General features: G+C 41.1%; 1 protein-coding gene across 4 annotated transcripts in view; it reads right to left on the bottom strand.

The window, feature by feature from the left end:
• The window catches only part of Cdk14 (cyclin dependent kinase 14), a 545,726-nt gene that overhangs the window by 185,991 nt on the left and 332,744 nt on the right, over nt 1-26,991 (bottom strand). For all 4 annotated transcript variants that reach the window (XM_087902477.1, XM_087902478.1, XM_087902479.1 and 1 more), the window contains one exon: nt 22,229-22,322. In XM_087902477.1, the coding sequence (XP_087758603.1) occupies nt 22,229-22,322 (94 nt within the window). The remainder of the gene's footprint in view (nt 1-22,228; nt 22,323-26,991) is intronic.

Raw genomic sequence — 26,991 nt, 5'->3', positions numbered from 1 at the left:
GCAGCTTATACAGCAAATGGAATGAAAGCTTAAGAATAAATAAAAGTGGAATCTTCTGAGGAACAATGATTTAAGCATTAGGATTTACTTTGACAAATTAAGGAATGGCATGGGAAGAAAAACTCCAAATTCTTTTTCACAGTGAAATGGGCCTGGCTGTGCTTATTCTGGGCACAGCCAGCAGGCAGAAACAAGCTGTCTCCAGCCACCCTCCTGTTCCGGGCACTGCCTGTCTGCAGGGCACAGCAGGGTCCACCCACAGGGATGGCTGGCACGATCTTGGGCAGAGCTGTCTGAATGAGCTTGTAGCCATCACTGCCTCTAGGGTGGGACAAGGATATGACTGAATGTCTTTATGAACCACTTTGGATCCTAAACCACAGCCGCCCACAGCGCCATCTGTTGAGTGCCATGTGGACGAAAAGAAAAATTCACTTTGGTCCTAAAAATACTGTTTGCCTTACAAGGAACAGTCACTGATGGCCCCGCTTCCCCAGCCTCTGTTTTATATAACATTAATTAGAGATGCTAATTCTGTGTCAGGATGGTACTGCAGCCACACCCTGGAATGTGAAATCCTAAACCTCAGAGTTCTGCCAGAATGTGCCATTTCACCCAAGTGCAACAAACTCTGTTTAAATTATTTATATTCCATGGCTTCCTGACCACAAGTCTACTGAGCTGGAGTTGTAATTTTTCCTGACAAACGGGATTGCCACCATTAACTCATGGTATGCAAGCCCGATTTTGTCACCCACTAGTCAATAATAACATTATACATATTCACATGTTTGAAAATGAAAACGCTTTTGAATTTTTCAGTGAACTTCCATGCTGTACATTACAAACTGTCTCTGCTTTCAAGGCAATGATATTAAGTTCCAAGTGGCTGCCTGCAGCACTTCCCTCTTTCCAGAAGACATGCTACCCATCAGTTATGTCAAGGCAAAGATGTGGAAGGGACCGTGGGGGAGGAAGGCTCATGACCTGATCTAGGTAGAGCCAGGAGACCCTATCAATGGACTGGCCACCTGGGGATGCTCCACTTGCAGCCTTGAAGGTCTCTCCAGCAGGACTTCTTGGCCTGCCAGCTTCAGCCCACCAGAAGCCAGTCTAGCAGAGGCCTGGGACTCCTAGCCCCCTGTGTCTGAACCAGCTCCAGCCAAGCGCCTGTCTCCCATCCTTTTGCTTTTTCTTTCCCGGTTCTGCCAATACCTCTCTTTTACTACTTGACCAGTGGGTCTAAGCGATAACTGCTCTTGACTTTGTTGATGTTTTCAATTGGTTTTGCTTTCAATTTCATGTCTCTTCTTTGACATTTATTATTGTTTTCTTTCTGGTTGGCTTTGATTTAATTTGCTGCTATTCTCCTACTTCATAGAATAAGCACATGAATCATTGATGTCAAACTTTTCCAGTTCCTAGTGTAAGCTTTTAATTCCATAAAGTACTTCAAAGTACTGCTTTAGCTGACTGCACACATCTGATGGGCCGTATTTGGAAGAATCTGTTTAATATTTTAATCAAAGTACAACACAAAGTTATTAAAGACTGGGTGTAATTTGGCTCTGAATAACTGCCCTATATGAAAGTTTACTTATAAGCACTGCTTATTTCCTCTACTGGAACGTTCTTTGAACATGTGGTAGTGTTTTATCATGCTCCTATATGTCATATCATGTTGCAGGACTCTCTGGACAAAATTTATGAGAGAGAGCAAGCAATTTCTAGGCTGTGCCCTTAAGAAAAGGCTCCTGAACGCTCAGTAGTTAGTGAGCTTCAACTAGGTGGACGGTGGCCATACTCAACAGAGCAAGAGTTGTGGATATAAGAGAAGCCAAGGCTGGAGAACCCATGGAGCATAACCCGGGGACACTCATCAGCTGTTTTCTGAGACACGCCATTGCTGATTCTTCTGAGAAACACAAGCTAACAAGCTACTAATACACTCTGGTTGCCAGGGGAAATGAGAGGAGCACTGTCCAGGGAGAAGGCAAGATGGGCGCTGTGGTGGTGACCAGTGAAGAGACAACGGGGTCTTAGATAAAGGTATTGTAAATTGTGGGCCAAATCAATATCTATTTTAGGACTAGAATGAGCATAACTATCTGATCCATTATATTAGGATAGGCAGGGGACGTGAATTCAGAATGATTCTTTAATTGCTGCCATTGGTTTCAACGGGTACTGCCACTTACCAAAGAGGAAAATAAGGAGAAGAAATGTGAATTACTTTGTATGTGATACATTGAATCAAAACTGAGATTGTTTACATCTGATATTCCTATTAGACACTAGTGAATGGACTGCTAAGTAGGCTACAGACACAAGGTCTTGTTACAACATGTTATAGTAACACACATCCCTGTCTTTCTCCCTGGCCACACTGTGAGGTCCCAGGATACAGGGACAATGTCTTATTTATCTTTGCATCATAATTCCTATCACAATAAATAATCTGAGGTAAACATTTAGTAAATATTTGTTGATTTAACTTACAATTGAGTATTAATAAAATAAACACCAAGCTAAGGACTATGAAATGAGATGCTATGGGATTAAGATAACTATTTATGCAGTCCAAATATTTTGAATAATAGTAACTAAAGGAACTCAGAAGGTTGTGATAAACACTCTAATGAAAACTATGAACTGAGACATATAGGAATCTTTATGACTTTAATCTTAAATTAGTAGAGATTTTAAGACAGAAATTTAACTATGGTGGAGAAAGATGAACAATTTTGGAGAAACATTAGGAATCTTCTGGTCTGGTGGCTCTCATGGGATGTTCCTGGCAAAGCCATACTTCTCCAAACAGACATTTGCACGGCAGGGACAGGAGTCAAGAACATGAGATTTAGGAGTCTCAAGATTATTAGTGAAATTCCATTTTAAACAGGAACTACACTCCTAAAGGAGTCTTTCTTTGAAGTTGTGGATACTCTTAACTTCATTTTATACGTGAAGACAGTGGGCCCAGTTCTTCTGTTTTAGGATTTCTCTTTTAAAATGCTTTGAACCATATTTACCAACTTTCATCTCCTGGAACCATGAGTCTTGGGTCTTTAGAATGAATGGTTAAACAGCATCAGAGTTTTTCCTGGACTTTAACATGGTGTAACACAGAGAAGGGGCTTTCAACACCTCTATCAGATTTAAGTTCTGTCAGTTAGCATATTATGACAGAGATATTTTAATAGAGATAACTCATTATACTCAAGTCAGCCAATTTTGTTCCATGAACATGGCCAGGACATGAATACAAAAATCACTAAGTATATCTTAATTTCCACTTGAGTGTGTAGTAGAAATACATACTATAGGAGATAGAGTAACAGGATAAAAAGACAGTCGCTATGCTCATCTCCGAGAAAAATATTGCCTTTCCCAATAAAAGAAAAAAAGAGAGAAGTAGAGCCATTATTGGAAGTCCCTTCAAGTTGTGTTTTCATTGCCATTAGATCATTTATCCAGCAGGTTTGACTACACCATGCCAAGGATAGAATTTCATCATTTCCTTTCTTCTTCCGTCCTAAGCGAATGTTATATCTTATCATACAAAATGACAGGCTGGTATTATCAAAGCTATGTACCCTGAGAGCCAGGAGCAGGGGTAAATTTCCTTTTTTCATTATTTTTAGTAGAACACACAGACCTTAGGGGTACGCTATCAGCCAAGATATGCCTTCAGATTCTTACCAGGCTCCCGCAGGGGGGAAAGGAGGTAATTAATCTGTCATTCTAGACAGCGTACTGTTGCTCCACAATATTTAAAAGCCAATTTCACTGTGATAAAATTTTGTCATAAATAGATGAACTAGAACCAAAGAAAAGAAGTGAAAAGGAGGATTTTTAACCCACACTTGCTCAAGAGCAGGAGGGGAGATAATAATCTGAGGAGTTTTCAGATCACAAGACTACAAGAAAAATCTTTAACAACCAACTGACTGAAGCAGTATTTTTGTTTACTGATTCAGTTACATGGTGACCTCCTCAAATGTCGCCAATATTCAGTGTTTGACAGGCACTGATTCCTTACGAAGCTGACACTATTTTATCTCTCTCTGGCTCCATGTTCCTTAAATTATTTCATTTTTTAAAGACAGGGTCTCACTAAGTTTCTCTGGTGGCGTGGAGCTTGCTTTGTAAACCAGGCTGGCCTGGAATACACAGAGATTCTGCTGCCTTTGCCTCCATAGTGAGTGCTGGGATTAATAGTGTACATCACAGCCTAGTTTTTCTGGAGTCACCTTCAACTCCAGAAACAACAGGCTGATGAATAAACATGTTTATAACTTGGGACTCAAACTGTCCCCAAGCAATGGGAGCCTGCAGGCAATGATTCATCACCATAAGGCTGCACTGTAGAGAAAAGGCAATCATGTCACGAGAAACAGAGATGCCAGCGCTGACTTCTGGGGAGCACTTTGCAGCCAGAGAGAGGCTGTCATCAACTAGCCCACACCATGATCAGGACGGCTAAGCAAAGCATTCATCTCTGTTCCGCCCCAATTCTCTCTCCCCTTTAACTCCATGGACACCTGGAAGCATGACTTGTGGCTGCTGTATCGCGTCATCTTCTCCGCTTCCCAGGGCCACCACATTGGCTAACTCTCCTCTCTGCTTTCCACAATCACTCATCTCTTAATTAGCCTGCTGCAGAGGCCTGGCTGCCTCTGTTAGGAAGGCAAAGCAGGAGACTTTGACAGAAAAACACCAAAAACTGTTGGAGAAAGACCCTCTTGGACAAATTTATTTATTTTTCTTTCTTTCTAAAACTTGTCCTAAGTACGGCCACAGGTTGTCTCGAAGCTCAGGAACACTGTCGAGGCATCAGTCAGGTAAAGTGGAAGGAATAAAAAATTCTGTCGTGGTAGTGACATCTTAAAGGATGAGTGGCACTTAGGAATCTCAGTCCTCTCACCTGTCCAAAGCTTTCCTGGACGTCATCTCTGTGCCATAGGCACAAACCTCGGCACATTTAGGCCCGGCCGACAGCAGTGGAAACAACAGAGGAGTGAGCAGAGCACAGAGAAACACAGCGCAGCTGCTTCTTGGGAGGACCACACGAGACGAGATGGGAAGATGCTGACATGGAGGCAGAGGACACCCCTTTGATTTGGATGCAAGCCTCTGAACTCGAAACACAAATCCTTGACTGGATTCTCTGGATTTGACAAACTCAGTTTTTGAGCTGTGGGGCTAACAAGTTAGTCAAAAGCAGTTCTCGAACTTGATTCCGCTTGCTAATTTTCTGAGCAAATTGACAGCACGCAGTTGGCTTATTGAAACACCCCCCTTCCCCATCAGCCCTCCAGGTTTCTTTTCTTTGTTAAATAGCATTTTCATGAGCAAAATGACTACTTTGGATACCAGAAGTCAACAAAATACATTGTAGGGAAATCAAAGTGATTTGAGTGTGGATATTGTTTTCCATTAAATTTGGTAGCTGCCCTTAGGCAACTGCTGTCCTGGAAATTAGCAGCTGCAACTCCACAGCTCCCTGTAGCAGTTCACCCTAACCAGGCAGAATTCTGTTCCCTCAGGCACTGGCTCTATCTCGCTTTACCCAGATCTCTACCGCTCTACAGAACTCAGGATTCAAAGTTTGAGGTGAAATCCTGCTTACTCAGAGAGGCTGAGTAGCAAGCAATTAGCTAACTTTCTCTCCTAGCTGAAGTCTCCCCAAAGAACAGCTTGTCCTTCTGCTACACCCCTAGCTACATATGGTTCCTCCCTACCACTTCCTGTCAGCTAGTTGCTGATTAAGCCTCCTGACCCTAGGTTAATTTATTTGATCAAACAATTGTAACAAGTCTTTACATCATTAAACAAATATTTCACACCATAAACGAGTGTAACACATCTTAAATTAATATTCCACAATAGTAGGACTCACTCATTGGTCAGTATTTGGGATATGGAGGCAGGATGATCAGAAGTTCAGTTTGAGGTCAGCCTGCTATACCTAAGATCCTGTCTCATGAGAAAACAACAAGAAATAAATGTGAAAGCAATGGCCAGGACATAATATTTTATTAGTGACAATGACAACTCAATAAGGGTCACACACTACTCATGTTTGCAAAAATAGATCATCCTGATCTTAAAACTCAAAGACAAGACATTATTTACTTACTATTAATGTCCCTGAGTTTTGTGTAAAGGAAAATGTGGTTGAGCATCTCTTCCTCTGCTGAAAGAAAGGACGATACAGGTCTGGGCAAATAAACGAATGTTCCCGTTTCAACCACTTCAAACCAAATTAACAACTAAATTAGAATGATCATCAGTAATATCCTCCCATCCCAAGCATGCCCCAAGGCACAGTGAATAGGGCTGCTGATTATTAGCATATTAAATTATAATTATTATTAATATCATATTAATTTATTTAGTGTATACCAAAGGGAGGGGGCACGAACATGCCAAGGCATGTGTGATGGGAGCATATTTTCCCTCCCCCCGCATGGGTCTAGGAGATCAAATTCAGGTCATTGGGCCTAGAACCAGAACCCTCTCAATGTCCCTGAGTGCCTTGATTTGCATTCATAAAGGAAAACTGAATAGAAGGTATAGAGAGTCCCCATAAATATTATTTTTTAATTACAGCAAGAACTGAGCTTAGGATTTGAAAAGAAATCATATTGTCTTACATGTGCTTAGATATGTGCTAGGGAGAGGCCGTAATTTCCTAAGCTAGTGCCGCTAACAACTGTATCCAGTTCAGCACTGCGGTAGAGCTGGAAGACTGGAATTTGGAGATCGGCTATTCAATTCATTTCCTGATTATTTAGCTCTAGAATGAAGTTTTACTATAAGAAAGAAAATTTGTAAATAATATATAGTCATATTTAGTGTCCCCATAATTGTAACTTCTTCATTCCCTCAGAGTAATACTGTCTTCAAAAGAAAATTTAAAGGAAATTCTGTAAAAGCTTTTAAAAAGAGAAATTGTTACTTCTGAGCACATCACAGCCCCAAATGATAAAGGTATTGGCTCTAATGTCAGAAGTACACAAGGTCAGGTGTTCATAAGTCACTATTCTGTATGAGGTGTGAGCATTATTCTCATTTTGCCTTAAGTGTGAGGAGATAAGAATCGAGTCTAACATTGTTCTTCAAAATGGACTCCTTAACACCTTCAGCTGCTTGCTTTCCACCCAGCAAACACAAAACATTGTTACTACTGGATTTTGCTTAGAGTGAATTGATAGTTATCTGTTCAACTGAACTTCAGTGAAAAGAACTCTGCATCTGAATGATAAATGTTATCTTTTGGGAACTGGATGCTATTAGAACCAAGAACTCCAAATGGAGAAAGGGAGGAAAACAAAAACACATCTATTTTTTAAATCAGAAAGAAAGTATCTTCAAATTTTTATGGGCTTCCTAAAGTCATCCCCACGCATTTCTCCTAAGTATGTGTTTCAGGACGAGCAGAGCAAGCTGACATGGTAGCTCAGACTGGTAATTCCACTACTCTAGGGACCAGGGAGGAGGATAACCACGAGTGTGAGACAGGGGTGGGCTACACAGTTACATCTTATGCAGTGAGGCCATAGAGTGTCACCCAAAAAAATCAAACGACTGAAAAATAAGTTTAAGAAATTGCAAGGACCATTCCACGTATCCAGTCATTATGAGTGTCACGGTGTACACCAGGGCTTGCAACGCACAAAGTCCCCTCTCCTTTCCATGCCTCCAACTGAGCCTTATACCCCGAAAACTGAGTAAAAACAGCAGTAATGAATGCGGTATAAAGTGGAAATTGAAGGGAGGTAGGGAGGTAGCAGAAAAGTTGATGTAGGAACTAGAGGTGAAAAAGGAGAGGTAACTTCCAGCTGGGGATTCAGAGAACTCCACCAAGGAACAGGGGCCATTGCTAGTAGAATGATGCTTACATATTTGTCTAAATTTGTGTCTAAATCACAAAGGCTGGCTAGCACAGGAAGTGTCCCTGTAATGGTGTGAATGAGGAATGTCCCTCCTCCAAAGGGCTCCTATGTTTGAAGACTTGGTCCCAGTTGGTGTGATTGTTTGGGGAGGTTATGAACCTTTAGGAGGTAGAGCCTTGCTAGAGGAAGGCTATATTTTGGGATGGGCTTTGAAGGTTTATAGCCTCACTCTTGGACCAACTTTTCCATCTTCCCAGACCCTCCCCACTCTGTTCCATGTGTATGGATCAAATATAATCACTAAGCCAGCTACCTGGTACTTCTGGTTATTGTAGATACTCCCTTTGGAACCATAAGCCAAAATAAAATCTCTTTTCTATAAATTGCTTTTAGTCATACCACTCTATTACAGCAGCAGAAAAGTAACTAATACAGCCCCTCAGTCAGTTCTTGTATGGTCACCAGAGTCTGGAATACATGAATGCTAAAGCGTAATCCTGACATCTGTTCTTGTCCTGGAGACAATGGGTTCCCGAGAAGAGCCTGAGAACCTGGACACATTGTATGCATGCAGTCATTTAAAAAAAATCCATAAAACCTTTGTTTAGATCACTTATTATACTAAGAGAAAAAAATATTGAATGGCACATTTATGGTGTACACTTCTTAGCACTTTTCTAGTACGTGTAAGCTTACAAACAAAGGAATTGGGAAAGAATACAAATCACCATGGCGCCTACACAGCCTGGAGAATGTAAGCCTGTCACTGTCTGAAGACAAGACAGATGGAGGATGAACCACTTCCACGGCCAGATGACTGTGAGCTTGACTTAGATAGAAATTGCTCTCCAAGGCAATGCTCCGATAACTTGGGTAGATTATTTCATAGGATGAATTTTAATCAAACAGCTACAGACTTTCTTCAAGATATTTAATAAAGACTTGAGAGATGAAGTGAGGAGAAAATATTTGGAGGAAGATTTGTTTCCTTGCAGGGGTTTGGGCAGGTGGTGATTGAAGGTCCCCTTTCAAGTGAAGCTGTTCTTCCCAAAAAGATTAATAGCCAAGACTGACTCACTTTGAAGGGTAAGCTTTCCTGGGGAGTAAGAGAAGGGGAGTTACAAAATCAGTGTGGGAAACACATTATTAATCAAGTAATGCCTGCCAGAGATCATCAGTCATGGTGCCGGGACAAGCTGATCCGGATCTGCATTTCCTCATGTGCATGATACTGGGTACAGAACAGCATTAGAGGAAAAGTCACAACTGTTTTCTTAAAAAAGCTTACTTTTTAAAATTTCATAATTTTATGTGTATGAATATTCTACCTACATATACGTGCACCAGACGCATGCTGGGTGTAGGTGGAAGTCAGAGGAGGGCACAGATCCCCTGGAACTGGAGTTAGGATGTCTGTGAGCCATCATGTGGATGCTGAGAACAGAACCCTGGTCCTCTGCAAGAGCAAAAAAGTGCTCCAAACTGCTGAGCCATTTATCCAGCCTCGAAAGTAACAACCTTTTTGTAGCTTGAACTGAGAAGTGCTACACATCTCCATATTCTAATTGTTAGAAACAACTCACTGTAGCCAATCCAGTTTGCCAACAAGGAGAAACATCTCAGATGCTGCCTACACAATAAGAAAAGTTCTGTTCTAAGGAAGAAAGAGTCTTTCCTTACATGAGGCTATATACTTACAATTGAAAGAAAGGCTCCAAAAAAAAAAGGCAGAATTTGAGTTATGTGACAGTCCATTAACGTCCTGAGATTTTACAACGTGGAATTTCCCCACTTGTCTCAGATCTGTTACACTACAGTAATATTTAACCAGGCTTTCAGTCAGACACATCCATGAACTTGCTAGTGTAAAGGGGAAGAAAGGAGGGCAAGCACAAGAAATACCCAATGGCCAGAGAGAAATAAGGTGAAAGTTCACACCTGCACATTATCATGGCAAACAGCACGGGGAGGGCTACAATGAGCCTTGAGGAAAAATACAAAAATAAAAATAGAAGTTCAAAGAGAAAGTTGGCAAAATATGTCTCCCAACAAAGTTGTCTGTCAGCCTCACATTATTTAATGAAAATTGAGATAGCCATAGTAACAGTTCTAAAAAGTAGTTTGATTATATTTGATATCCCTCCCTAATAGAATTAGAGTCTGCATCTCTTCTGGACTTTGGGAAGGATAAATGATTGCTTTGCCCAACAGAGAGCTACTCTGTGACTTCTGAGGCTCAGTTAAGAGAGACCCAGTAGCTTCATTTGCTATCTTGGGATACCTGATGTAGGAGGGTCTTCTTTCTATGTGTTGCTTTCATTGGTTAATTAATAAAGAAACTGCTTGTCCTGATAGGTCAGAACTCAGATAGGTGGAGTAGACAGAACAGAATGCTGGAAGAAAAAAGCAGAGTCAGTCAGATGCCATAGAGCCAGCCGCCAGGTCAGACATGCTGAATCTTTCCAGGTAAGCTACCACCTCATGGTGCTACACAGATTATCAGAAATGGGTTAATCAAGATGTGAGAATTAGGGGCTGGAGAGATGGCTCAGCGGTTAAGAGCACTGACTGCTCTTCCAGAGGACCTGGGTTCAATTCCCAGCACCCACATGGCAGCTCACAACTGTCTGAAAATCCAGTTCCAGGGGATCTGACACTTTCACACCAATGTACATAAAATAAAAAAGATAAATAAATCATAAAAAAAAATTAAAAAAAAAAAGATGTGAGAATTAGCCATAAGGAGAACTAACGGGCCAGGCAGTGTTTAAATGAATACAATTTCTGTGTAATTATTTCAGGAAAAGCTAGCCAGGTGGCTGGGAGCCGGGCAGCGGGAAGCGGCCCGCCACTCCTATTTATGACAATTGGTGCTGCTCCTTCTACAGTTACCTGCTCTTAGAACCCAACCACTGTGTGTGAGGAAGCCTAAGCTGGTCTAGGCAGAGAACCTTTGGGATCACCAAGACTCTACAAAGAGGAACAGAAGTGTTTAGCCAGTCTGCCTGCTCCAACCTCTGCTCAATTCAGCACTAGCCATGAATTCTTATCCAATCCCAGAACTTCCCAGGCAAGCCTTTACTGAGTTACTTACTCTGAAACAGGAAAGATGCATTTATAAAATTATTAATTAAAACCCATAGTTTTGGGTTGGCTGTATGATGAAACATGATTGGAATAGTGAGGGAGTTTTATGTGAACAATATATCTCTTTATTGGCAAAATGGTAAAATATTTATTATTTTATATTAATATGTTTACTATCTATTATAATTATATGTAACATATAATGGTACTATATTAGTTTAAACCAAAAATAATCATTAGTAAATACTACTAACCATAGCCAGGAACTACAGACAGGCAAAGGAGCTATAACAATTATAAAAATGACCATATTAATAAGAAAGTAAATCGTTATAAATTTAGAGATTGGAAATAAAACATTATTGTTTTTATAACAATGTCTCAAATCAACAAAAGTCCTCAAGAAGTGGTCAGCGACTGTCTTCTCTCCTGGTCAAGTAATAGTCACAAATTATCACCTGTTACTGTCCCTACAGTGAGAGAGTATTAGATACCCTGTCACTGTCTCCCCATTTACATGGCTGTGCTGACCCTACCCCCTCCTTCATTTATAGAATCTGTGATTGTACTTCTGAATTTTTCATTCTTCTCTACAGTATTATTCAAGTCTCTCATCTTCCTTTCAAGGCACCACCTCGTCTCCTCATCCTCTCTGGCTTGCTGCAAAGCTGTGATCTACCAACTATTCCTTCGTCAATCTTCAGTGTCATTTAAAAATACCCTAACCTACACCACTGAAAAATATTTACAACGACACTCCACCCATAGAAGCAGATCAGTGCCTTGCTCAACCATCACCAGAGAAGCTCCCTCCTACAGCAGATGGCAACAAATGCAGAGAGCCATGGCCAGACACTATGCAGAGGGGAGACACCTTGGAACACTCAGCCCTAAACAGGGTGTCTCCATAAAATTATTCCCCAAAAGGGCTTATGGAACTCCATGGAAGAGGAGACAGAAAGAGTATAAAAGGCCAGAAGGGATGAAGAACACCAAGAAAACAAGGCTTTCAAAACCAACAAGCTCAACACACATATGAACTTACAGAGATTGAGGCAGCATTCACATGGGGCTAGATGGGGTCCTAGAGCTGAACATAGAAGTGGACACAGGCCCCCATCCCTAACCCAAGAGCAATCTCCAATTAAAAACCACTTACAAATTAAAATTTAGCTTCCTCCCAGGGAGTCTTGGTGTGGGAGAATTATCTGTATTCTGTCAATCATGTATTTTAATAAAACGCTGATTGGCCAGGTAGGCAGTATAGGCGGGTCAACCAGACAGGAAGTAGAGGCGGGGCAAAGAGAATAGAATAAGGTTACGGAGGAGGAAGGTCCCTCCGGCACTCCTGCGCAGATCACTGAAGAAGCAACATGTAAGCTGTCACATTGGAAAAGGTACTGAGCCATTATGGCTAACATAGATGAGAATAATGGGTTAATATAAGTTATAAGAGTTAACAAGAAGCCTGACCAAATGGGCCAATCAGTTTATAACCTTATGGAGTCCTATGTATGATTTTTTTCTTTGTTGCTTGCCGGCTGTTGGGGTACCAGGAGGGACAGAAACCCCAACAAGCTGGCCCTCATGTTACATATGGCGCCCAGACGTGGATAACTGAATCCACAGAAAGCTTGAGAAAGCTTGGGAAAGAATAAAGTATGTTTTCTTGGTAGCAGCAATTTTTCGGTTCTGCTCTGCTTGCTAGAGGCAAGCAAATGCTCTCATCTAAGAGAGGCTTCTTGACTCAGCCTTAGCTGCAAAACCTTACAGCTCATTAAGAGGTCCTGCCACGAAACACTTAAATGCTGTTGGTGAAAAGCTGAACGCATGCTTTTCGGTTTTCAGTCGTAGCAGGAAAAAAGCTGTGCTGTTTTAAAATGCCAGCTTTCTGGGCTGTCCTGCCAGGACAAACTCTGACTCTTGCAGGCAGGCAGTCCGACTGAGTGTGGTCTCTGAGCAGAATGATGCAGCTTGCTTGCTAGCAAGTACCTTGAAACACGACAGAGTTGTGGCACTGAACACAGCTCTGGCTGGTACCTCAGCCTTGAGGCTGAAAAGCTAAGGAATGAGCTGGATCTAGCCGTCAAAGCCACAGCTCTCCATATTGCTTAGTAAATTAAAGACTCATATGGTCAGAAAAAGAAAAATATACAGTAAAGAGAGATTCAAAGAGGAAGAAAACCTCTAAATGGTTTACAGTGTGTATATGCAGGCTAAAAGTTAAAGTTCTTAAAGTTAAAAGGAAAGAAAGAGAGTAGTTGGGTGTGGTGGTACACACCTTTAATCCCAATGCCTGGGAGGCAGAGGCATATTGACCTCTGTGACTTCAAGGGGTAGAGGTAGATTGACCTCTGTGACCTCAAGGTGTGGTAGTACACGCCTTTAATCCCAATGCCTGCGAGGCAGAGACAGATCTCTGTGAGTTCAAGGTGTGGTAGCATACACCTTTAATCCCAGCACTGGGGAGGCAGAGACAGGAGGATCTCTGTGAGTTCAAAGACAGCCTGGTCTACAGTGTTATTCCAGGACAAAGATATACAAAGATCCTGTCTCAAAAAGTAAAAGTAAAAATAAAAGAAATAGAGGTTAAAATAAAGCCACATAAAGATGGAAAATGCACAGAGAATCTTCATACTGTATGTTATTATGCTCTCTTTAAATTGTTTGATTGCTGAGGAAGGAGCAACAACTGCTAAAAGACTTTTGTTTATAAATGCTGCTGAACTAACCCAAGATAGGAATTTTGAAAATACCTTGGCTTCAAAACTGAAGTCAAAAGGTATGTTACTTTGGAGAAGAGATTTTGCTTTTGTTTCCACAGAAAATGAGAGACTCTGGATTTATTCAGAGTTAAGAATAATCACCTTTGACCAAGGGAGGCCACCTGAAAAATCTCCAATAGGAACAGATGGCCCAGATGACAGAGGTCTACATCCAGAACTGATCCAAGACTGCTGCCTGAGATGATCGAGACTCACAGGATACTCCAGTCATGACTTGATTATAACTCTAAATTTTCTTTAGGTCCCCTTAAGACTATCAGCGCCCCCAACCAGCAGGAAGTAGCCTGAAATACTACGCCCACATTCCCAACAAATGGATTATGGGTATTTTCCTTTGTTTAAAAAAAAAAAAGAGGGAAATGGTGTGGGAGAATTATCTGTATTCTGTCAATCATGTATTTTAATAAAACGCTGATTGGCCAGGTAGGCAGTATAGGCGGGTCAACCAGACAGGAAGTAGAGGCGGGGCAAAGAGAATAGAATAAGGTTACGGAGGAGGAAGGTCCCTCCGGCACTCCTGCGCAGATCACTGAAGAAGCAACATGTAAGCTGTCACATTGGAAAAGGTACTGAGCCATTATGGCTAACATAGATGAGAATAATGGGTTAATATAAGTTATAAGAGTTAACAAGAAGCCTGACCTAATGAGCCAATCAGTTTGTGACCTTATGGATTCCTGTGTGTGATTTCTCTTTGGGATTTGCCGGCTGTTGGGGTACCGGGCGGGACGGAAACCCCAACAAGCCGGCCCTCATGCTACAAGTCTCACTGGGGAAACAAACTACACTTAAGGGTAGCTGCAGGCCCAGCAGTAAACAGCCAGTATGACCAGTAGAAAAAGAACCCAAGAGCATCTTTGAAGGCTCCCTGTCTCAGAACATCGTGTCGGGACTACCCCTTTCTTATTTTTAATTTTGTCTTATTATGCATATGTATGTATATATGTGTGTATATATAAAATCCTTTACCATACAGGTACTTTGTGTATATACTACAGCTTCCAGTGTTTTATGGGATCCTGAGTGTGTGAATGAGTGGGTCTCTTTCTTGTGCCTTCTCTTGGTCTCTTTTTCTTCTCTTTGTTTGTACCATCCTATTACAATGTATTAATTTTCATTTTATTATTATCCCTTAGAAGCCTGTTTCTTTTTCTAATGAGAGACAGAAAGGGCATGAATCTGGATGGTAGGGGTGGTAGCTGGAACTGGGAGGACTAGAGGGAGGGGAGCCATAATCAGCATACATTATATGATAAAAAAATGTCTATTTTCAATAAAAGGAAAAATATGCATTTATGTTGTATTATAAAACATATAAATTTTGATGAAAAAGCACCTATAGAGTAACATCAACCCTCTCTAGTGATCCATGTCTTGGAGATGGCTATATTCATTGTTTTTCAACTTTCACAGCCCACTCACATAATCCCCTGTAACTTAGCTTTGCCAATCTATCATCATAGAAGTACTGGCTCAAAAGCTACAAACAGGACCTTTTTCTTTCAGCAGCTTCATTAACCTTTCTGTACACAAGGGCATAAAAGAAGCCCCTCTGTCCCTCCAGCTCTAGTGCTGGAGGCAGAGGAGAAACCCTTCACCTTCTAGTGGTGACATTCAACAGTAAGTGCAGGCTTGCTACTCTGGGCATCTTCTCTCTTCTCTGAGCTATCACCTGTTCTCCCAAATAGAAACATTTCTCACTGCCGCCTCTCCACGCCAACTCTCATGGTGAACTAACTCGGAAGCCCAACCTTCTCATAATGTCGTCTTTGTAAAGGCTCTTTGTTGATTAGGTTTCATACTTGATAGTAAGCTATACCAGACCCGAGTGATCCACACACAGCAAACATCCCAAGGGGAGAAATGCTTTTGTAAAGGAGGTCAAGCGGTAAGAGTGTGCAGAATCACTTGGAATACAAATAAGAATGGCTTTCACTTAACAGACGTGGTCTTGAGGACTTCAACTTTGATGCTGTGGTCATGAGCTACTCCCTCAGCCTAAAGTACTCTCATTCCTAGTATCTTTATGCCGTCTGCCCACTACATTCAACCAACAAGTACCATCTTCAGAGATAGCACCTGAACATGGTAAGAAAGCCAGTGTCTCTCACAGCAGCAATAGAAATATAGTATCTGTTTGTTTGCTTATTGATCGTCTTCTCTTGTGGGAATGAAATTTCACCCAGCACCAGTTTTGAACAGCCCGCTGTGTACACATAAAGGTCCACTCCTACTGACCCTACCCTAGAGCTAAGCCGTAACCTCCTGTGTATCTCCACATGTCCATTTTGTTTCCACGTCTATCTTTAGCCCTGTTCTCCCTTCAATGCTCAGTAAAACCTCTCCGAGAAATGTCTTCTTTAAGCATCTACAAGCCTGAGGCCTAATCTTGCAATACCACACATCTTTAGAATTAAAATTTTGGTCAACAAGAGGTACATTATTTTAACACCAAGCATGATGGTCATACACAGCAGAAAGAACTGACACCACAAAGCTCTCCACATGCACACTGTGGCATGCGTGTGTGTGCGCGCGCGCACACACACACACACCCTGAATGACACTTATACTGATGAAGGGGAATATTTTTATCAAATAATTTAAAGTAGATTAACAACTGCAGGCTAGGAGACCTAGCAGGTAGAAATGAGTGAGTCTGTCAGGGTCATCAGCATTCAAAGACAGAAGAAAAAGAACAGGCCTGTAGAACAGAACCATGCGCCCTCTCTGTCACCACTGCTGTGCTTTGGGCCACGAGCCACATCAACCCAGAAGCACCTGGCAAAGTTTCTGACAGCTGTGCATGCACCCTCTGCCATTTGCTCAGCTGTTCGGAAGTGAAAGGCACATATTCCCAGGGTTCTGCCATGTGGGTTCTTTTTTCAAGCCAGAACAACGTGCTCAGAATCCAAACCCTTATTTTATTAGTTCTGATTTGCTCACCCACCTAGATGAACATATCGTATGCTTATGCTCTGCAGCTAGTAGGTGACGAGAACACACTGTGGTGTGTCTTAAAGTCGGCAATGCTGACGAAATGAGAACAATCATTCTGTCCGTCTATCAGCAGAGGCAGCTGCTCCTTGGAGAACTCGCTCCCTGTTCACATGCAGCCTCACGTGGGGTAAATAGGCTTTGCACAAACTCAGACACCTCTGTATCTTGCATATGGACATCATGAACCCAAGGAAAATGATTTCATGTAAGACTTCAATTGCAGCAACGCCAGATCACTTTGTATACCAACGTGGTTATGATGCTCTGAAACTGAATTAATTAGATTTGTTTAAAATGTAACCAGATTTCTCCCACCAAAACAGTGAAATACAAAGAAAGAAAAACAGAAACGCTTTAGCTGGCTGATCTTTGCTGTCTTGAATATTTTTTAATAAAGACTTGGTCTGTGCAAGCTAATTATATTGACTATTTTGAGTTTTAATTTTGTGCTTCAAGGTTATCAACCACCTTTGTATATACAGCTCACAGGAAAATAAAGGGCTTAATTTCAAAATTAAGAAGCCAAATAAACCTAATAACATCATGTTTCATGACTTTCAAAGTTGATTTCTCCTTGGCAAAGCTTTCCCAGAGTCCTGCCACTTTAGAAAAGAGGTTTCGCAGTTTCAAGTAGATGCCTGTTAAAGGGGATTTAATTCCCAATTAACAGCCTTTCTATTTAGGCGAGATATAAAAGCTCAGAGAGGAAAAGCAATTTTTCCCTTATTGAGTTACTTCAATGTCCTTATCCAGTGATCACAGAGTCCTGAGAGTGGCTTTCTGAGCATGTTATACAGCCTCATTGACAAACATCAACAATCCAGGGGAGATTATACAATACGTAAGATTATAACATGTGATGTCCAAAGTTCCTAGATTTCTTAGTTTGATTGCTGTCTAATTCTTCTAGGCAAAATATATGGTCATTTAATTCTGAACCAGTAATCTTCCACAGATGATCTTCAGCTCCTAATGATCAAAGGATATTTCATCTTAAAGAGTATTATGTCCCTCAAGTACATATGGGAAATGAAACCATTATTGCCAATAGTCATGATGTTATCTGTATTCACAGGTCTCCATGCTCTAAGAAGAGCCAATCATGACTTGCTACATCAATAGTCCCACGGGAAATTTGTAATGATTTATTTTCCTGGCTTATTAAAAGCCTCGCCAGGGCTCAAATGTCTCTGGATACCCATAAAATTAGAAAAGCATTGCCATAAAATTAAGAAATAGGAGCTAAATATCCATACAGAAAGAGATCCAATAAATGCTCCCTGATGTGAATTATTTGCATTAGACAAACATTTCCAGTAAGAATTTGTTGTTGTGAAACTCAACTTCTTAGTTTCATTGCTTTATCATATAATTCATTTATATCACCATTCATATTGTTTTTTTTAATCTCATCCTGAAATAATATACAAGAAGAAACTAGTCCCTTTTATGCTTTGTCATTTATTTATTTAATAGTTTTTTGAGATCAGGTCTCGGGTAGCAGGGTGAGTGGCCCTGAACTTGCTCTGTCGCCATGGTTGGCCTTGAAATCCTGATCCTTCTGCTTCTGCTTCCCAAGTGCTGACGTTAAAAAGGTGATACACCTAACTTCCTCATTTTAAGTATAGGAAAGTAATTATTTTAGCAAAATACTAATTTTAAAATTTGGAAAGGTTATATAATTATTGTTTGATAGGATCCAGAATTAAAAGTTAACTAGAAATGTCTAGAATGTAACTAGAAATTAGTCTCAAAATGTAACTGAGTTATATAATGACTATAGACAGATATTAAATCTGAAGGTTAAATATTTAGACATGATTTAGCATGTGTATAGATAATATATAAAAATACCTCATTAAAATGATTTTTGCAATTGTTTCATACAGTCACAAAATATGTAAAAATGGTTCAGTGGCTAAAACAGTTGCTACAGGAACTAGTGAAGTTTGGGTCCACCTAAGCATCAGGCATGCCCACTGGCATGCTTCTACCTCCAGTCTCTGATAATGGAGTCAGGGCATCCCCAAAACAAGACGAGCCTTAGGGTGAGTTCCATTTAGATTAAAACAGCCTGCATCAAAAGAATAAGACGGAACAGAAATCCAGAAAGAATCCGATATCAAATCTGACCCTCCACACATACTTTCGTATACAGACATGCACACTCAGCCACCTCCACACATATGAACATGCACGCACACATCTGTAACATGAGGGCTGGCTTGTTGGGGTTTCTGTCCTGCCCAGTTCCCACAGACAGTAAGCCCCAAAGAAAATCATACAGAGGTCTCCATAAGTTAAACTGATTGACCCATTAACTCAGGCTTCTCATTAGCTCTTGCAGCTTATATTAACCCATTATTTTTATCTATGTTAGCCATATGGTTCAGTACCTTTTTCAGCAGGGCAGGCCACATCCTGCTTCTTCCATGATCTGGGCAGGACTATAGAGGAATGGGCTTCCTCCTTCCCAGCATTCTCCTGTTTTCATTGCCCCACCTTTATTTCCTGTCTGGTTTTCTCACCTATACTTCCTGCCTGGCCAATCAGCGTTTATTTAAAACATAATTGACAGAATACAGAATTGTCCCACACCACACATCATATTTAGAAACAGGCAAAAGGAATAAAAGGAAAAGAATCCTTATGGATAAACTGCTTAAATGAATTTGAAGATTATAGAAAACAGAAAACAAACATATGTTTATAAGGTTACACACGTGGAATTGAATACATAGCTCAGTTGGTAGAGCACTTGTCAACATACACAAAGTCCTAGGGTTGACCCCAGTACTGTATAAAACTAGGCATGGTGGCCCACACCTGCCACCCTAGCAGTTGAGAGATGGAACAGGAAAATCAAGGTCACCCTCATCTACATAAAGAGTTTGAGGCAATGCTAGACTGTATGAAACCCAAAACAATAACAACAACTAAACTGACTGGGATGGGCAGATGGTAAGTGGTTAAAATACCTCTTCTTCTAGAGGATTGATTCCTAGTGCCTGCAGAGCAGCTTATACCTGTCCAGAACTCCGTACCAAGGAATCCAACACTCTCTCGTGACCTCTGCAGACACTATGAAAACATGTGGTACACAGACATACATGCAAGCAGATCACTCTTAAATATGACATAAATCCAAAAAATTAAAAAATTATATTATTCACATATTATGACTCATATACATTATATGAATAATTTATTTTTTAGGAGAAGTAGCTCAATATTGTATTACTTGTTTCTCAAATAATCTAGAGACCCAACACAGTTCAAAGAAAAAAAATAAGGAATTTTGATGAGTAAAAGTAGATGAGGAGCTTTGTGTGTTCAGATGAAGTAATGGACATATAAGAATATTCAACAAATTTATGAAAATATACTTCAGTACATTGAGAATTTTTTCAATTCTAATAATAGTCTTCATAGGGATACAATGTAGCTTCTAGCAGCTTTTTAAAAATAATAGATCAGATACATAGTGTCTCATCCATACAGTGAGACATTCTGTCATTAAAAATGATGATGCTTCAAAATTTTCTCCAATGAAAAGTGTTCATTACATATTATGAAATGAAAATGGGAGCTACAAAATGGCAGACAAGACATGATCAAATTGTAAAGCATATATAAAGAAATTCAATGGCACGTACATATCAAAACACAAAACGCAGTTTTGTGTGAGTGGGAGCACAGAGGCATAGAGGTTGACACTTCAGGTTTTATGTTTTTGGACGTTATGGAGGTTTTCCTTTATAAAACGCATGATTCTGTAGTCGCGAGAGTCCACTTCAGCACGGCAGACAGAACGTGTGATAACACGGAAAGAGCGAGATAAAGATAACCTCCAGGAGAGAGAGAAAATTCAGCCCTTCAGCTCTTTGAAGAAAGACCTCCTAGTCTCCCGTTGGTCATCACAGAGCAGCCAGAAGAGGGGACGCTGCGTGGTGGAATCCCTTTGTTTCCAGTCTCTTTTCCCGTCATTTCATAGCTGACAGTGAGGGAGACATAGGGGTGGCAGAGTCTCAATCTATGGACAGGATCCTCCTGTCCTTCTTATACCGAAGGGGAGAACTCCCATCTCCAGAGTGAGTGCCAGTCCATCACCTGACATGGCCTACACTAAAAACCCACCTCAGTGTTTTCACAGCTAGTTTCGTAAGTAAAGAGAGTTATGGGCATGTGTGCTATGGCAATGTGTTTAGTTTAAATACTTTTAATAAAATCTCTAATTTATCTACATAGTATTCTGTGTTTTAAACAATATATTTCTGACTACCGCCTAACATTAAAATTCCACCGAATGAAGCTGCTTGCCATGAGAATGCTATAATTAACGCAGCCCATGCTTACTGTATGACAGGACTTAAGAAGCACTTTCTATTCCTAAGTTGATGGTTCCTCAAAGGGACCTCTGAGAAGCATTCTGTTCACATACCTCTTTCATCTATGAGGGAACAATTTCAGAAAGTGAGGGAGGCCTTTCCCAAAGACACCGAGACAAAACAAGACAGAACAGGATAGTCACAGACAAGCTGCCTCGATACAACAGATTTGCCAAAACTCAGTTTTACAAAAAATTCAAAATCATTTAAAGATTGCAAAAATATTAGTAAGAGTTCTTGAATACCCTCACGCAGCTTCTCTTGTTCAAGTTTTACCCATAGATTTGCAACAAACAAACACGCACGTTTATACATGGACATTAGCTATGCCCCAGCCTCAAGTACATTCCTCTGGTTTCCCCACTGTGTTCTGCTGATCCAGAGATCCACCCTTGCGACCACTGTCCTCGGGGCTGTCACGTGCTCTGAGTGTCCCCCGGATCATGATAGTTTGTCAGACGTCCCTTGTTTTTGGCGACAATAACAAGGTTTGAAGAGTGTGCGGAGGGAATTTTGTAGAATGTCTTGCCTTTTGGTTTCATAGTTAGAGAGGAGTTATAGTTTGAGGAGGATGACACAGGGATACGCTGTTTTCCTCACCTGCCACCATGTGACTTCTTATACCCAAGAACAGTCTTAAAGACCTGGCTGTTTCCTCTGCCTGGTCACCATGCCCCCCACATCTACCATTCTCCACATTCAACGTTACAGACAGTTCACAATCGAAGCCTACTGTGCAGGCATGGAAAGGGCCTAGATGAGCCCCATCTTCTTGGAAGTCTGTGGATCTCTACATACTTTATTTGAAACCATTATGCCTGCATATTAATTACAGTACATCATTCTATTAACTCCTCTTATCTCATTCATTCTTACAATTCTTTCATTTTATTCACATAAGATAATTTAAAGGCACACTTGTCCATGAATTCCTTGCTTCTTAAAGGCAAAAGCAAATGTGACAACACGGACAAACATGTTTTAAAATATTTCCGGCAGATCATTAAGTCATTAAGTAACTAATTAGAGACACAGTTTTCCGAGAAGCACTTTGTGTAAAACTTACCAGAAATATTCGTTCAAGTTGATCCTGAATGTCTTTCATTCCTGGAAATGCGGCGACTCCCTGAATCATCTCAACAAAGATGCAGCCAACTCCCCTGAAGAGAAAGAAATCATTACAAAAACTTCAACAATTCTGTTTACAAGTCCAAATCAGAGATTAAACCCCACCCCAGGGAAGAGGCAATGAATCAATAACACTCTCGATGATCAACCCAAGCACACACTCTGCACCCCACTTTTCCTATTGCCCGAAAAGGACTCAAAACATGTGCAGCTACCCTGGCGTGAGCACAATGGAAACCAATCAAGGTTTCAGAGGTCCCTTTAGACCTGTGGGTCACAGTGAGAACGTCCTTGGCCTGACACGGGAGCCTCAGAACTCCCTTTCCAGCTCCCTCCCAGCTGTATTTCACAGCTCCTAATGGCCTGTGCTTTCAGCTGCTCACGGCCCTCTGAATCAGCATCATCTGGGCAACTTTTAAAAACCACAAACGGTCTGACCACAAACCCCAAAGATTCTGCCCAGGCGTGAGCTCCTGAGATGGCTCAAGGCATCTACGCACAGGGTTGCTGACTCAGGCTCACCGCTGGCCAAACAGAAATGCTGACATGGCCTTACCCTACAGCACCATCTCTTTACCTACTTACTCCTGAGCTCCAAATGCAATTCAACCTCTGCAACCCTGGGACAATGTCATCTCTTCCAGGAAGCCTTCCCTGGACTTCCCAGCAGACAAGATAGCCCCCCTCTCCCATGAGCTTCCTAGTCATACCCTTTCTCAATGCATCCTTCACCCAGTGAGCTCAGCCTTGCCACCTACCTGAACTACCTGCCATGCTCACAACACCTACCCACAGCACAGGCAAACAGCCAGTCAAATGCTTGTGCTGAGATTTGGAAGAACATGTCATTCAGAATAGGATGGCGGGAAACTGGAATAAACCAGAGAAGTCCTGCTAATGACAAAAAACTAACATAGAGCTCTCATTCCTGCACATGAGACCAGAGGATACAGACAGCTCTTTACTTCATAATCATTCGTTATCATTTTTTTTGTTTCCACCTTGAATGTGTTTAGGTTTTCTGACTTACCATACCATGTCATTTCTTCAAACGCTGTATTTACTTTGACCTGGGGAAGGAAACCAGTGGCTCTGTCACCTATGTCAGAATCCGTCGGGGTAAAAGACAGACAAGTGACCCAGTTCTGTGCAGCTGCTCCAGTTGTCACCACAGTTGTGGCCAACAAACACTGTTCTGCATTAAAATCATACACTAGTAGAAATTCCTTTCCTGCAATGCATGCCACATAACTTCAACTTAAACACACACAACAGTGTGTGCTGCCAAAATGTCTGCACAAAGTCCTGCGTTACATCATAAACACAATTTCACTTGGGGAAAGAGAATTAGTTTCCTATCATTCTAGACAGATGGAGTTCAGACATCTGATGACATCTACTTAAAATGCTAGTATGGTGGTTTTCTAGATTTTTTTTCCTGTCGAGAATTCTTTCCAAGAATACTGACCTGAGTTTCCACTGTCTACACTGTGGATTTGGAACAGCCACACCTTCCTGTTTGTACCTAAGAATAATCTCTCTGTTCTCTGCCTTCTTTACATTGCCCCATGCCCTGCAACTCTGCCTCTGAGGAGCCTCAGCAGAGGCCAACCACGTCCTGTCTGTGCAGAGCTGAGCTGCCTGGCGGGTTGGGGAGGTAAGGGTGACACTGCTTACAGAATTTCTTTTACAGCTACATTTATTAATTTACGTCATCCCCAAAATATGATATTTAGAAGATAAACCTACACTACAGTTCTGTTAAGTTGGAACAAAATGACAGTTACTCTGTAGGCTTTTAAGTGCTTAGCTTGCTAAGGGATTTCGACTTTTGTTCCTAATGGACGTTTCCTATGACATCATATTCCTCAAAGGCACCTAAGGGTACATTAATGAAGTTGAAAGAATTATACTTGGGGGGGGGCAAAAAAAAAAGAATTATACTTAGCGACCATATAGAAATTGTAATGCAAAAGAAAATGAAAAATAGGGGGCTGGAGAGATGGCTCAGTGGTTAAGAGCATTGCCTGCTCTTCCAAAGGTCCTGAGTTCAATTCCCAGCAACCACATGGTGGCTCACAACCATCTGTAATGAGGTCTGGTGCCTTCTTCTGGCCTGCAGACATACACACAGACAGAATATTGTATACATAATAAATAAAAAAAATTAAAAAAAAGAAAATGAAAAATAGAATTACACAATAGAATTACAAAATTATACTTAGTGACCTTATAGAACACAAAAAAATAGAATGATGCCGTGTACCAGTATTATTAAATGCTGATTCCTTTTTACTGGAACTGCCAAACAGGAATAAAAGTCCTTCAACTTCCCATGAAGGAATCGTTCTGTGTGCTCTCCTCTTTCTCTGCCCACTTAGTGATGTGCCCCTTCAGCAGACAGACTAAGCTGACTGCATCGAACGGTTTGCTGAGAATGAATTCATTTCCTTATGCACTACACTTAAGAAATGATACTGTGTATGGGACAATGTTCTCTTGGCGAGTTCTTTTCAGAATTCAAAAGATTCTATAATTCTTCACTAAGAATAAGACAGGCAACACTGCAGAGATGGCTCACAGTACTTGCTCTGCATGCATGAGGACCTGAGTTCAAATCCCCAGCATACACATCCAAACCTGGACATGACCATGCCTTCCTGCGATCCTAGCACTGTTGGGGCTGAGGGACATAGGAGGATCCGGGGCTTGTTGGTCACCAGCCTAGCTCGAGGTTATGTGGAAGACTCTGTTCCACCTGATGTCCTCCCCCACTCTCCACATGTGGGTGAACCAGCCCCTGCACCTGCACACATGGGTATACAGCACACGAGTACACATAGCTATAAAGAAAGAACATGGTCTGGTGACGAAGGCCCAGTTAAAAGGTCTCATATGATTCAATTCACTGAAAGCTGACTTTAGCATTAGTTGGATGGTAAGGTAACTTGATACAACCACCCAGGTAAACATAGCTTTCAAATTTTTGAAACTCAAGCTTTACAAATTTAACTTAGGTTACCAGTACATAGATGTGTTTTTTTTTTCTTTTGAGTTAACATGCACAATAGCGTATTCTAGTCAACACCACTAGCCAAAATTCCTGGGCTGGAGATTAACCTTGGCAGTTAAGAGAATATACTGTTCTTTCGGAGGATGTGTCTTTGGTACCAGTGCCCACATTGCTGGGCTCACAGCTGCGTCTCGGGGGACCTGAGGGCTCTGGCTTCCATAGCTACTATGTTCACTTGTATATGTACTCCCACACCCACACATAACTAAAAACAAAATCTTCTTTAAAAACTTAATATAGAACCTGAAACATAATTGATAGTTCTTTGATATAATAAGCAATGAAAAATATCCTTTCAGGCCTGGGTAGCTATAATTTCATAGTATTCATTGTGAAGAAGGAATGCAAAGTTAAGCATAAAAATAGAGTATAAAAATGAGTTCAGATAAACTTAGTCAAAAATCTACATGATTTTAAATGCTAAAATGTAATCTACAGTGTGGGAATAATCAAGTATTGGTCACTAATGCCACAGAAAAAGTATTCTATTCCTCTCTGCAGTTTGGCTGGGTAATCTATAGTGAATTCTTATCTTACGAAGTTGCTAAAAATTCATTTCCCTTTGCTTCTCTTCCTTCATTGTTTATTTGCTTTCAGTAGTGCTGGGCTCAAAGTCATGCCTGGCACCCATCAGGCAAATGGTCTATCTCTGAGCTGTACCTGAGCCCAATACCTTTTCTTTTCTCATCCAGTTTGGTGTAGGGGATCAAACCCAGAGACTTGCACATTCTAAATAAGTATTTTACCACTAGATCTATCCTGACCCAGTAACGTCTCTTTGAATTAAGAGAATAAAAAGATGATTTGTACTTCTCTCTACATTTCGAGTAGAAAATGTGATATAATTTTCTACTATAGTTCAGGGAATAATGTTTTTCCTCTTTACTCCTCATAGGAAAAGGTCAAATAAAATTTAAGGTGCACTGACAATTTTCATAAAATTATATCACATTTCCATATACATAAATACAGCAATTTTCTTCTAGCATATGCTAAACAGCTCCATATTAAGATATAGAGCAGAATCTGAGGACACACTCCACTCGGGGTAGAAGGCTTTGGGTGCTAGAGACCTGGAGGCTACACGGGCTAAAGATTTCAGCTTGTTGAATTATGGGATAGGGAACCACATGGCTGGGCATTGGGTATTCCAGGCAGAGGAAACAGCTTCTAGCAAGTGGGGAAACTTGAGAGAGCTAAGAGTGGAAAAGAGGAAGAAAGGGTAGAAAAAGTCAGAGGTCACATTTCTTCCTATGACAGGTTTGCTTCACTCCGCAGCTAGAAACCCTGCCCACTTCTACTCGGAGAGAAAGAACCTTGACAGCTGGACAGCTGGACACAACCACGGGCACTCAGTTGGTGCTGATGAAGAAATCACAGAGGGGCTGAAGCAATGGCTCAGCCCTAAGAGCACTGGCTGTTTTTCCAGGGTTCTAGTTGCTAGAGGAATCAGGGTTCTGTTCCCAGCACTCAAATGACAGCGCAAAACTGTCAACTCCAGTTCCAGAGGACCTGATGCCCTCCTCTTGTTTCCACAGGTATTGTATTACATAGGCCACACAGACAATCATTCAGGCAAAAACAAAATAAACAAGTAGATGAAAATTTAAAAAGAAAGAAATGACACA

Source organism: Myodes glareolus, chromosome 27 (genome assembly GCF_982192425.1).
Source record: "Myodes glareolus chromosome 27, mMyoGla1.1, whole genome shotgun sequence".
Taxonomy (NCBI): domain Eukaryota; kingdom Metazoa; phylum Chordata; class Mammalia; order Rodentia; family Cricetidae; genus Myodes; species Myodes glareolus.
This window is presented reverse-complemented; position numbering and strand designations above follow the sequence as displayed.